This window comes from Meleagris gallopavo, chromosome 30 (assembly GCF_000146605.3).
Source record: "Meleagris gallopavo isolate NT-WF06-2002-E0010 breed Aviagen turkey brand Nicholas breeding stock chromosome 30, Turkey_5.1, whole genome shotgun sequence".
In the NCBI taxonomy this organism is placed as follows: Eukaryota; Metazoa; Chordata; class Aves; order Galliformes; family Phasianidae; genus Meleagris; species Meleagris gallopavo.
Window position 1 is genome coordinate 1,502,266 of NC_015040.2, and position 13,119 is coordinate 1,515,384.

Consider the following 13,119-nt stretch of genomic DNA (forward strand, 5'->3'; position numbering starts at 1 on the left):
TGCACTTAGTAGACGTCTAAGCCATTTCTGAATCAAGTATCAAAACTCTACCAACAAAATACATTGTACTCGGAACAGAAACGAGCTGAAAAAAATCTACCTGCACCGGTACAGAAGCACTATGTTCAGTCTTCCCAATGTCGTCTCGAGGGCCTGACCAATCCCAGTGATCATGCACCCTGTTCATATGCCAATGACATCCCAAAGTGACCAGACCAGCTACCGAAACTCACAGCCTGCGGACGGCCCAGTGCGGTGTGCTGGGGCAGGACTCGGATCCCTCCTGCTCAACCAGGCTGCCCTGGGATCCAGCTGCCACTCCAGAGGGGAGCACGAGCTCTCATTTGTCCAAATGCAATTAAAACCCACCCAGTGGCTCGGTTCTCCTCGGAGCAAACCGCCAGATGAAAGACCGCCGCAGCACGCATGGCTGTAAACCAAGTGGATTTTGGGATATGAACAGAGGAAGGTGAATAAATAAAAGCAGACCTGTCTGAGAACTGGGTTTGGCATTGGTCAACCCTCTAAATTCAGCACCAAGGATCAAACTAGAGGCACAGTTCTGACGGATGAAATAGCACCGAGAAGAGGCTCTTTACATCTCTGCTGGTGTGCCAGTCCTTAGTTATTCAGAGAATTTACCCACAAGTTGTATTTATGACTCTAGGTGGAATAAAATAAGTCAAAATTATTTTCACGTTAAAAAAGATAAATACTTTACCTAAACTATCAACAATACAAACTGGAGCCTTAAGTATTTCTTTTGCTTTTTTTTTTTTCTTCCTTTTTTCTTTTTTTTTTTTTTCTCCTTTAAACTCAGATTCACAGTAAATATTATTTTCTCTGTTGTTTAGGTCTTTTTAGGTTTGTGTTTTGTCCAGTAGTAAGAGCAGAACCCCTGCACAGGCCAGTGAGCACCTTTCAGTGGAAGCCGAGTGAAGTTGGTCCACGTTGTCCTTGCATAGGTCACATTGGGTTGAGGTAGAAATCCTAGTTACCTGCACAACAGGAGAGGAAGAGACTCATCTCAATGACAAAATCCACAGCGTGTCAGATGTGTCAATCATTTCTACATTGCTCCGAGACCGCGACCGGACCGAGATTTGAGACCTTCAGCCAGCAAAGGAGGAAGAGTTGACCCAACAGCACTGACTCAACCACAGGCAGACAGGAGGAGGCCCCTGAGAGTTGGACCCCGCTGGGGGGAGGAGGAAGGTCTCTGCTTGCCCACGTGGGGCTTCACCCTTTTCTAGGGCACACTGATCTGCTCTGAAGTTGTTACTACCTTATGGAGGAGAAGTTAAGCGGATTATTTCAGCCCCTCAACTCTGGATTGGCTCTGAGCACACAGATTTATACTGAAGTTGGGGAAAACACTCAAATATTTGACCTATATCATATGGAGCAGCAACGTGTGCCACAGAGCACCTCCTGGGAGCATTGCTCTGCTCCTCAGAACACCTCCGGACACCTGGCTGCCTTTCAGTGGACTTCAACCACCGTGTGCCGGCCCTGCTTTGCCCAACAGATGCACCCCACGGGATGGCGAGGCACACCTGATGGGATGGCAGCTGGTTCTGCAACACCCCAGACCCAGTTAAGGCACCTCCTCCAGCAGAAGACCTTCCCACCACTGTGTGAGCCATTCGGGCACACAGAGCCCCAAACCTCCTCCTCTTCCTCCTCCTCCTCCCCCAGCTCTCTCCTACTCAGCCCACCCCATCAGCACATCAGTGTCACTGCGGCCACAACACAGGGACATCAAACTCTTCCTCGGCTTCCCTGTGGGGGCCAAGGTGGCACTTACCTGCCTCACCAATGCCTATGGGGACTACATTTGTGCCCACCGAGCCATTTGGTGGCGAAGGCGCTACACACAATGCACAGCCAAAAGAATCTCTCAGGGATGTTGTAATTGAGGCATATGTTTTATAAGCAGTAAAGAGTATCCAACCATCGATTTTATGCAGCTTTGGGATCAGTGAACAGCAACAACATCAACAACCTACAGGTAAAGCACGGAGCGAGCTCAGGGCCCTCACACTGCTGGAGCTCTGCGATCCCAAGCTGTTACATCACGATGCCACAGAGCATTTTTCATAACAACAGTGCCCAACTCCGTGCCAGTGCGCTTTATTCTAAAGGCATTTAAACAGTGCTTCAGTAGAAATGCATACAGCCTCCAGAGACCCTCCTCTCTCTTACAGCCCCAGCACAAAGCAGCCAACCCTGCACATTCCCTACAGTCTACCCAGGGAGCGAGCAATTGCCAAGTGAGCAATTCTATGATTCTATAGCAAAGCTCTGATGGAGACTGTCACTGTGTGCAGATCAAGCTGCAGTGCTCAGCTTGGCTTCTTGGTTTCCTCTTCTCTGCTGCAAATTCTAACCCCTTTTTGCTGCCTGTGGCTGTTTCCCAGGGATGCAGAGGATGTGCTGACTGCAGTGCACCAGCAGTGCATTTGCACTCTGAAGCTGCAGTTGGGACCTGGAGGGTTTGGAACTTTCTGGTTATTGAGCAGCTGTTGTTGGCTGAGGTTGGGAGCAGCATCACTCACCCCAGCGCCATGGGAACACGGACTTGTGGAAGGAGCAATGTCTGCATTAGAATCATAGGACGGCTTAGGTTGGAGGGGATCTTAAAGATCATCCACTTCCACTTCCCTGCCCTGTGCTGGAGGGGAAACCACCGCTGATAATCGTATAAAAACCGTAACGTATAAAGACACTCCTCCTGACTGCTGATCCTCAGAAGCAAACGCTTGCAAGGTGCGATCCCAACATCGCATGAACATAATCCCAACATCAGTGGAACAGCAGAGTCAACACTCCTTGTCGAGAAATCCTGACTCCCAGCCCAGGCAGCACGGAGCTCTCCGCCCTCTGCCACCGCATTATCCCACATTTCAGAGGTTTCTGTTTCACAGCCCGTGCCCACCCCTCTCTGCAGAGGAAGAAGCATCACTCAGCATCTCGCGCACCACTCCTGGGGTTCGTCTCTAGCCTTACCTTACAACATAAGAACCGTTAGCTAAGCAAGCTCTTTATCGCGGCTTAACCCCAGAAAGGTGCGAAGCGGAAGGAGGCTGCATGCCAAGCGTGACCCACATGGCGGGCGCGCCGGCGGCCGTGGGCTGCGCCATCGGGGGCACGGACTGTGCCAGCGCCGAGCGGGGCAGGGGGGGGTGGTGGACGGTAAAGGAGGGGCGGGAGGCTTTGTGCTGCAGGGAAGCGAGCTTGATAGACAGAGCGGTGTTAGAGTGGACAGAAGCGGAGGAGGAGGATGGCAGGAAAGCGTCGCCGGGTGGGACGGATGGGCTGTGCAGGAGGTCGGGGTTAGAAGCAAGCAGAGGAGGAGGTGGGGGCAAGGAAACGTTAGGAGGGGGTGGAGGTGGATGGAAAACAGATTGCACTGGCGCTCTGTTGAGGTGCTGAGCGGCTCTATTCTCGCTAGATGTTACTAAATTAGAGGAGGGGGGTGGGAAGGATGAGGATGAGGTGCTGGCAACAGCCTGCAGGGGGTTTAAGCTTAGCACTGTGCTGCTAGAGACAGCACTGCTGCTGAAACTGGCTCCAAACTGATGAGGAGAGGAGGCAGAAGGCACCGCATGGTTAAAAATACCTGCAAACAGGAGAGAAAAACTCAGCTTCAACAGATGGGCTTTGTACAGTCTCAGGTGACAAGAGAAACAAAACAAAATAAAAAAAAAGCAAAACTGTAGTAGTTATGGCCCCATACAAAAATATGCAGCATGAGAAGGCGGCAAGCAATGAGAGGTAATGGTGCAGGCCAGGAGGTACAAGAGGTTCACTTACCTTTCCTACTGCCAACCTCCACGTGCCACCAGGACACGTGGTCAGACCCCAGAACTGTCAGTGCTATACCACACAGGCAGGCTCTGAAGAGATTACGGGGTCTCTCAGAGCCGTTGATCTGAAGATTCAGACTGCTGCTCTTCCCTCCCCACCCCTCCTGCTCTCCCACTCACGGGGCAGCGCAGGGGAGACCGCGTTTCCAGCCAATCTACGTGCTGAGAGATGTGAGAGTTAGGATTTCCCGACACGGTGCCTGAATGGTTACGGATGGGGAAGAGACACTGACTGCCCTGGACAGTGAGCTGGGACAGGCTGTCTGCTGCTCCTGCCAAGCAGAACCCCAGAAGCAGAAGGTGCACATGGCACTGCCCTTCCTGGCAAAAAGATGCTCTCAGCGTCTGTTCAAGAGCCAGAATGCTACACAATCCCCAACACCACTTCCTCAGATGTTTTGCTCTTCCTGGATCATACTCAATCCTAATCCCAACCTCTGCTCAAGCTGACAGAGCTCCTTTTGCTCGGTGACACAACGGGTTAAACCTTTTACCTGCAGGTAGACCTAGGCTGGTTCCAACACAGCAACATCTGAACAAACATACATTATGAAATCACAAAGTCGGGTGTATTCTTTCATTGAGGTGATACAACAAGTGGACAAAGCTCATGGGATTTCACTGTGGGGCCACGGACTCATCTTAATTTCGGAGGGAGAGAAGAGACGTGTTATGTGGGATAGGTCTGCTTCACATCCTGTGGAAGTGAAAGGGTTTCAGCCCTGGAGAGGCAGCGTCAGACTTTCCTTTAGGCCCTGTCTTAGACCAGAGAAAGAGTTCTGCCTACCTCCAACTGTTCCACCTGTAACCCCAGGAGAGAAGTTCCCCATAGTGTGAGAATTAGTCAGTCTGGTTGCAGCTGACGACACGTGGACCAGACTGGCAGCAGCTGGCATGGAATTAAATAAGGACTGCAATACTGAGGAGTTTGTCACCGAGTTGAGGTTGGCTTGCAAGGCCATAGGGCCGAGGGGGAACTGCGATCCAGTGGTCAAAGTGTTGAGGAAGGGATGGTGCGTCTGCACAGACGATGCTGGGTTGCCTGCTGAAGAAACAGCAGTAGAAAGGCTTTTCCCATTCAGAAGGCCACCAGACGAAACAGCAGCAGAAATGAAAAGGTTATGGCCGTTTTTAAACTCCACGTCTCGGTCCCTTCCTTTGCCAACCTTCCCGTTATGCTGCAAAGAGTTTTTCTCTGAAGAACCCCCCGCACGAATGCTCATTTCACTCATGTCTTTGCTTTTGACTCCCGCTCGGCTGAGGTCTTCTCCCTTGGTGCCGCCGAGGCCTTCGAGCTGCCTCTTGTTCAAGAAAGGATTTGTTTCTGATATCCCCACATCTTTGCTCCGCTGCGACTGGAAACCCAGTGAGCAGGCAGCAGCCGTCCCATCCGAGGCCTTGTGTGGAAGAGAAGCACCATCGATAAAGCTGTGTAAACCAATGTCAGTCGACAGCCCACCGTTGTAGGCGAACCCGTTGGTGGGGTTTGTGCTGGGGCTGAGCCCATCTGCCCCCGACGAGGGCATGGCCATGCCTTTCCTCGTGTGTGCCATCTTGGCGTCCATGGCGAGGCTGTCCTCGGAGGACGGCCTGAAGGCAAACAGCGAATTCTGGCTCAGAGACGACACAGACTGCAAGGGACTGTCCGTGGTTTTGGTCAGGTTGATGTCAGATATTGGTGAGAAAGTAGATTTCCATTTACTGCTGTTCATGTTCTCGTTGGGTTGTGCTTGTTTCCTCCCAGATAAGCCGCCACCTGGTTTGGAAGAAAGGTTTCTAAATACCAAAAGGCAGTTTGCACTGAACCTGCTCACTAAAAATGTAGGTTTTGCCTTCAACACCTGGATTTTATCAGTCTGTAATTCTATTTCTGACCCAAAAGCAGAGTACCTGTGAAGTCACCTACACATCCTTTAAATTCAGCTTCACATCTGCTAAGTTTTGAGAACGCTGATCTACTCTTGCTCTACAGATCCCTCCCCAAGTCCTAGCACGGCACAACATAACTCATCAGATCTTTGGTGGCCTGAGACTAGAGAAAGAACTGACCCAAGATCTGTAATTATCAGCCACCTGTCTTAATTATGGTAACACAAAGCCCTGGTGGGATGGCACTCTGCTCACCAGCCTTCTACTAACCACACCTTCAGCCACCCACTCCCCAGCCCAACCATTGCCCCAAGCAGTTTACATCCCTCACACCCACCATTTTCAACAGTCTTCTGTGGAGATTTGCTTTCCAGCGATATCGTTGCAATTTTCCTCTCGATCCTGGTGGGAAAATAAAAAGGTTGTAGCACTCACTGCAGTCGTTTGCCTTCATATTTACACTCAGAGCCTCATGTTTACATCCTAACAGTTGACTGAAGCACATAAAGCCAAGGCGCTACATAGGACAGGAAAACCATTTAGAAATATCCACTGAAAGCTAAGCAGAAGCTGTCACAGACTCTGTGCTCTTTGCCAAGGTCGATGCCTGCTCAGAGAACGTCACCACTGCTACTTCACGAGGTCGGTGTCATTCATGCACGCTCACCTGGTGCTGTTGTGCTCATCTTCAGATCCCTGCTCGTCATCTGACGTGAGAGGGGAGTAATGAACGCCGTTGCTCTGAGTGAGGGGCTTTTCCTTTTTCAGTACCGGGGGCTGGTCGTTGTCCTGGTAAGGAACAGGAGAGTTCTTCAGGGAGTTTTCAGGAGAGGAAATGGCTGTTATTTCTAAAGGCTGGTTAATGTTATTGACCTGGGCAAGAAGGAAAGAAAGCAGTTATGGGTGAGAGCACCGCTGTAGAAACAAGGCGTCTTGTTAAGGATATGAACGCACTCAGCTTTAGGACAGGCCAACTTGGCACTGCCACTGCTCTCTCCCAGCACCATGCAGCAGAGCCTGGGATGAAGGCTTTAAGAAAACTCGGGAAAATATCTTATTCTCATTATTTGATTTTATGTTTGAACGCAGAAATGAAGACATGGGAAAACGACATTTCTTCTCAAACTGCCACTGCAGGATCCCACGAGCACAACTTGTGGAGCTGGCTTATTAACGTGGGAACACCATATGCTTCTGGCACTCGTGAGCTGTTTAGTCAATCTTAGCTTAAACTACGTTCAAAATATTTAATCTACAGGATAAAAAAAAAAAAGAGCAACTTCACTGTAAAAACAAGCTTTGCTGGAAGAGACGAGATTGCTTGTTAATTTTTAGTGCTGTGACAGGAAGAACTCTTTGGAGAAGTGCTCCAAAGGCATTCAAGGCCATGGAAGGGCCCTGGGCAGCCTGGTGAGGGCACCCAGCCCTTGGAGAGGGGTTGGAACAGTGTGAGAACCATTCTGTGATATCTATACCAAAGCAGCTCCCTAACTTTCAGCAGCTCCCCTGCCCCTCAGAGGGGCCGTTCCACAGAGGGTCGTCACTCCAGTCCCAGCCATTAGCCCTGTGACGTCCTCACGCCCAAGAAGAAAGCAGCAGAAGCCGACTTCTAACTCAAAGAGATCTCCCCAGCCCTGCCTGCAGCCCTTCCCTCCCGCCCTTACCATGGAGTTGATATTGAGCGGTGAACCTGACGGCTGCGTAAAGAGTCCAGACACAGCGGGCAAGGATTTGCGTTTGGGGGAGACCCCGGAGCCCCCGCTGAGGTTCCCAGTGGAGGATCTCTTCCGCCGGCCGCGCTTCTTCCCGTCCTGCGCGTGTGCTGGGCCGCAGTCCAGCCGAGCGCCCGCGGGCAGGGGGCTGTGCTTGGTGGAAGGGGATTGTTTTACATGTCCTGTATTAGGAGAGATTGTAAAGATGATTCTTCTCTTGGCCTCGTTCTCAGGATCTGAAAATGCTGCATCAGACTGAAGATCCCCCTTTGTTCCATCGGCAAACATCTTCTGAGCATCTGCATAGTGCAGGCCCCCTACCAGGCTCTGGGAGGTGCCATTTAACCTGGGGCTTGCTGAGTGCTGGTGAGCAGGGGAGCTTTGCCCAGAGTTCCTCGACTGCATCATTAGCAAAGGATGTTGTGGAGTGGAACTCCGAGACCCTACTGAGTTAAACAGACTCCCGGAGTCGTCCAGAGCTGCCTGATCAACACTATGGTTAAGATGGGCTGGGCTGTTTGTAAGATTTCCATTGACTGCCACGGAGCCAGAAGAGTAAGAAAAACCTGTTGAAAGGGAAAGTATACATCACTGCTTCTGCAGAGCGATAGGTCACAGTGCTAGTTGTGTGGGATGGCTGGGGCTGGCTGGCCGTGCAGCTGGGATCCTGGCTCTGCACGCTCACAGTTCCACTCAGGCCGTAACAATTTGCTCTGCTCTCTCACCAGTGTTGTGTGGAGGTAGCTGTAATGGAACCTCCAGTGGAAGGTTCTTGTAAACTGTTACACCTCCTGACGTTGGGGCTCCTGCTTCTCTACTCCTTCCTATCATCGAGGAAATAAGAGGGCCAAACTGAGTTGGTTTCCTTCCTCAAAAATAAGGGACTCTGCCTATACAGCCCAAGTCCTGTTCAACACTGAACAAACAGCAGTGGCTTCTAAGTGATGGGACCTCACTGCAGCTGAATGCCATCTGGGATAAGCCTGGGAAGGGGATGAGGTATTTCTCATGGCATATCACAAATGGGTTTAGTGCTCTAGTAAGGCCTTGTCTCCGGGCTGCCTACGTGGAAAGGACAGAAGGGAATACAGTACTGTTTTACATCATCTTTGAAATAATTCTTTGTTTGTGTAGAAAATTGCAGCCAAGCCCTTCTTTGCAGAACAGATGCTAGAAACAACACAAGCCCCTCAAGGTGAAAAACACAAAGAACAAATGCACTCTGACGAGGGATCAGCTGCAGGGCAGCTTCTGTATGCAAGATCCTACGTTTCTCAGTCCCCAGCATTTCCATATCCTGAACAGCTACAGCCCACAACTCCAACAGATGGGCGAGCTCAGAAGTGACGTCTGTACTGAAAGGCATCCCTACTCTTTCGCTTGTTTCCCAGATTCTAGTGCCTTCACAAATGCTCGTGAGACATCACTGTGATTTCCTTAAAGGAATAAATTTTACTATTAAAAAAAAAAAAGCCCTCCACCACCACCCTGCAAAAGAGAACTTTTCAGGTTTACAGTTCATAGAACAGCTGTGGAACGCTTGGATGGCTTGCAACTTGCAGAGGTCAGAATCTCTTCATCCACAAAGAGAAATGTACAAAAACCCAACCACTGCAGCTCAGATAAAGACAGACTCCAACGAAAACTCCACACTGAAACCTATCCAAGCTGTAGGCGCTGTTCTGACAGGCTCAGAAGATGATAATCTGTGATCCCTTGGTTTGGTGACAAAGGGCACACCTCCCTAGTGCTGATCTGCCCGGAGTGACCTGCTCACAAAACTCCAGGTGTGTGCACACGTGGGTGTGACAGAGCACCTCCGCGCCGCTGAGGCTGTTACCTGAGGTAGCCAAAGCCAGTGGCTTGTTTCCAGCAGCATTGCTTACACCATTATGAGAACTAGCACCAATCTGCTTTTCAAGTGTCGATGAGTCTCTGCTCTGATGAACTGGGCTAGGTGTGCTTCTCTGCGGGGCAGAAACAGGAGTGTTAGTGCAGGAAGGGTACTCAGAAGTCACCCATTTAAACAAAATTGACATGCAGTGGTAGATTGCCACGGAAAGCAGCTCTAATCCCTAGATAGCCCAGATTTATCATGTTTTGAGAAAAACACAGACTGGTATGGGACACAAAGACACGCTGCCATCTGCTGCAGTGCGCTGGTACCCAGCATGTGCTCCATACCACGCACACAGAGGCTGTCCCAGCCTCAAGGCACTGCTTGGGCTCATCCCTCACAGCTGGGACATCGCCCACAGACCACCCAGCTGAGCAGGGACAGTCTTGTGATGCAGGCAGGAAGGCGTGGGGGCTACAAACAAATCAATAGACAAATGGGATTCCCAGCTCCCAAAGCCACAAACCCTCAGAAGCTGTACTTTTCCACAGGGCAAACACTCAGCCCATCAGCTCGAGGCACAGACTTTGCTTTCCCTCCTGGCTGAAAGTACCACCGCTCCACAGACACAGGAGCATGGATAAGAGCCAAGAGGACGAACCCCAGCAGCGGCACAAAGCACTCAGGATTAGCAGCCTGCTATGGATTCCAGCACACAGCACCCCATTTCTGCCCCCCGTGATGGTACGTAGGGATGGAAAGCACTGATAATGCCTTACTCACCACCTTCTCAACACGGCTAGGCAGGACTACGCTGGCCAGAGGGATGCTAACAGGGAGCTTATTGGGCTGCACTGTGCTGAGAGGAATACTGATGGGTAGGCTGGTGATAGTTTCTCCATTACTCACAGAGGTTCTCTCTCTCAAAACCTGCAAATGCAAATGATAAAGTGATGTTCTTAACTGCAAGCTGTTACTGAAGAGACATTCTGAGCTAGTGATAATGTGCTTGTTTAGATTTTCTTCTTTTTTCTTTTCCCTCATTAAGAATTACATAATTAAGAGTGATAACTGTATCACTATATATGCTCTGGAAAGCCAGGGCATGCACACAACACCAATACACTGGGACAGAAGTACCCAACAGCACAGAAACATGTAAATTAAGGCTCCTGCTGCCCATAAGCATCAGGGAAAGGCTGCCTTAGGCGAGCTCCTGCCCCAGTCACAGTTTTGTCACAGCTCTGTGAAGAGCACTCAGCTGGCAGGCTTCATAGCCTGAGATCCTCTGAACACAGAAGATGCAGCAGTCAGAAATATTTCCATGGTAACCTCCTGTTGGAGGGCACCTGCTTGCTCTGAAATGAGCACCATGAGGATTCACGGCAGGACCAATTGTATGGTTGAGGTTTTTTTAATTTTTTTTAATACAAAAGGCAGTCTGGTTTTCTAGTTGAAGTAGACGCTCAGCAGACCAATACAGCTCTACTGCATTACCAGCATATTTGGTATGCAAACCAGCAAGTCAAAGGTGAGCACATCTTACATGGCACCGTATTCTCTTCCTCTGGCCAGTTCCTCTTACTTTCTGCACCACAATTCCTGCATTCTGTGTTATTTTCCATGCCAAGCTGATCACAGACCAGAACATGTCTGCTTCTCCCAGCCTGGAAACCTCTTTGTTCTACCAGTTGTCAAGTCTCCATGCTCACACCAAAGCAGATCTCTTACCTTCTCGCCTGCAATCGGTAAGGCCGCTGGGGAAGAGGGCCGAGTTTCCTGAGGACTCAGCTTGATGCCATTGGAAATACTGGGGCTTGGATATGTAAGGCCGTTCTCTTTGACGTGGTCAGCTCTGCAACAGAGATTTGCCATCATCAGAATACGAAGCTAACAAATTCTGCTTTGCAAAGTATTCCTGCACCAAACCCAAGGTACCATAACACCCAAGCAGCTGAACTGCTGGTTCTGCTGAGACAAAAACTGTAAGTAAACAGAACTCTACCTTTAAAAGTATTTTTCCACAATCCAAATAAACCACTGTTATTAAAAATAATCATAGAATGGGTTGGAAAGGACCTCAACGATCAGAAGGCTCCAACCCTCCTGCCACATGCAGGGCCACCAACCTCCACATTCAATACCAGCCCAGGCTGCCCAGGGCCCCATCCAACCTGGCCCTGAACGCCTCCAGGGATGGACGGGGATCCACAGCCTCTCTGGGCAGCTGTTCCAGCACCTCACCACTCTCACAGCAAAGAACGTAATCAACGTAATCAAGCCCTTCCATCCAGAGATGATGGCTCTCACCTCTGTATCTCACTTGTTGTTGCTTTTCCATTGACTGCGTGGTCTTGATTCAAGTGTCTCCTTAGTGCTATTTTAGCAGGGGAAAACCTGGTATAATCAGGTAAGGACAGGCTTGCCATCCTGTCTGCCTTCTGCCTGCTGTGGTTTGGGGTGCATGGAACTATTTCTTGGTCCAGATGAGAAGTCATGTACTGAGGGGTGTTCTGCTTGGAGGACGGCCTGCTGAAAGCGTTGTGAATCTCATAGGGAGTTGCGTGGCCATTCATGGACAGTTCAGGGCTCATGCCATTGACGTGGGGCATAGGAAACTTGGAGCACTCGAGCTCCAGCTGGAACCTGCCATGATCAGCCTCAGCATCACGGCTCAGATGGGTTTTATTCCGTAGCTGCACTGACAGTGACTCATCCGACGGCGTGTACGATTTCAGCTGCATCAGCTCCTGCTGCCTTTGGCTTTTCTCAAGTTCCACAATGCTGATCTTTAAATGAAGAAGAGGACAATGATAAAAGATCACACATAATAACTCCAAGGCATCGCAGCGCTGCTTCAATGTACCTCGCAGAACAAGTGACCCCATCTCTGGGAATAATGCAGAAGGGGTGACCCACGCTTTGAGGAACAGATTTCAATATGCTGCCCTGAGCCCAGAACCGAGACGTGCAGGGAAGGGGAATGGCTCAGAAACTCTCAGAAAGCACATTTCACATTTTGGAAGCAAACAAAATGTCTCTGATATAATAGAGAGAATACAGAATAACCCAGTAGTGTCAGTCACTGAAGTCACAGAGTCACGCTCTGTATAGACACAAGTCCTGCACATGGTTGGATTAGCTTTAGAATTACACAAAAAAGTGAAATTCTTTCACATTTCATTTCACTGCAGCGACATTCTATGGGACCTCATTCCAGAAATGAGACTTCAGAAGACTTTATCTTGAAGCCACATACTATGCAGACAAGCAAGACCTTTCTTTTCACCAGGCCACGCTTTTAAACGATGTTTAATGATACACCACCATTCCCTCTTCCATAGCATTACCAGAGAATGAGGTCACAGCATCTACTTTCTTCAACAGTTATCTACATCCTTGTTCTCAAAGTTTACCAAACCCCTGCTAACAACAGGGACTGGTCTCCAGATAAAGCAGCCACCAAGCTTACCCCCTAACACCATATTTAGCCAAGCACTCTCATTGCTGCCCCGGGTTGGTGATCCTGGAGTTGTGTTTTGCTCTGTACCTGCAGTTCCAAACAGTGCTTTTGTTTCTCAGAAATCTGATTCTTCAGCGCCTGCTTCTCCTTCAGCAAGTTCTCCAGTGACAGCGTGGACCAATCTAGCTTCAGCTCTTCGCAGCGTGCCTTCAACTGCAGAGACATGAGATAAAAGGATCAAAGACAGCTCTCAGCATTTCGCACTGCTCCAGCTACAAGGTGAAAGGCAGTCACCTTTCAGTAGGGTAACAGCAAGAAGGTTCTTAACCTGCCCAAAACTCCTCCCAGCTTAAGCCAAAAGGGCACAAA

At 49.9% G+C, this 13,119-nt stretch overlaps 1 protein-coding gene across 5 annotated transcripts in view; it reads right to left on the reverse strand.

The window, feature by feature from the left end:
- DOT1L (DOT1 like histone lysine methyltransferase) overlaps positions 1-13,119 on the reverse strand; it is a 44,893-nt gene continuing 31,774 nt past the window's right edge. Inside the window, exons 19-29 of one of the 5 annotated variants that reach the window (XM_019610022.2) lie at positions 12,838-12,963; positions 11,598-12,076; positions 11,019-11,142; positions 10,071-10,217; positions 9,291-9,417; positions 7,403-8,016; positions 6,406-6,611; positions 6,076-6,140; positions 4,657-5,625; positions 3,010-3,622; positions 1-998 (exon numbers count right to left, since the gene is read on the reverse strand). In XM_019610022.2, the coding sequence (XP_019465567.1) occupies positions 3,045-3,622; positions 4,657-5,625; positions 6,076-6,140; positions 6,406-6,611; positions 7,403-8,016; positions 9,291-9,417; positions 10,071-10,217; positions 11,019-11,142; positions 11,598-12,076; positions 12,838-12,963 (3,435 nt within the window). In that variant the 3' untranslated portion in view covers positions 1-998; positions 3,010-3,044. Of the gene's footprint in view, positions 999-3,009; positions 3,623-4,363; positions 5,626-6,075; positions 6,141-6,405; positions 6,612-7,402; positions 8,017-9,290; positions 9,418-10,070; positions 10,218-11,018; positions 11,143-11,597; positions 12,077-12,837; positions 12,964-13,119 lie in introns of all 5 variants that reach the window. The other 4 variants (XM_031557118.1, XM_031557117.1, XR_004162106.1 and 1 more) reach the window with 4 other exon arrangements.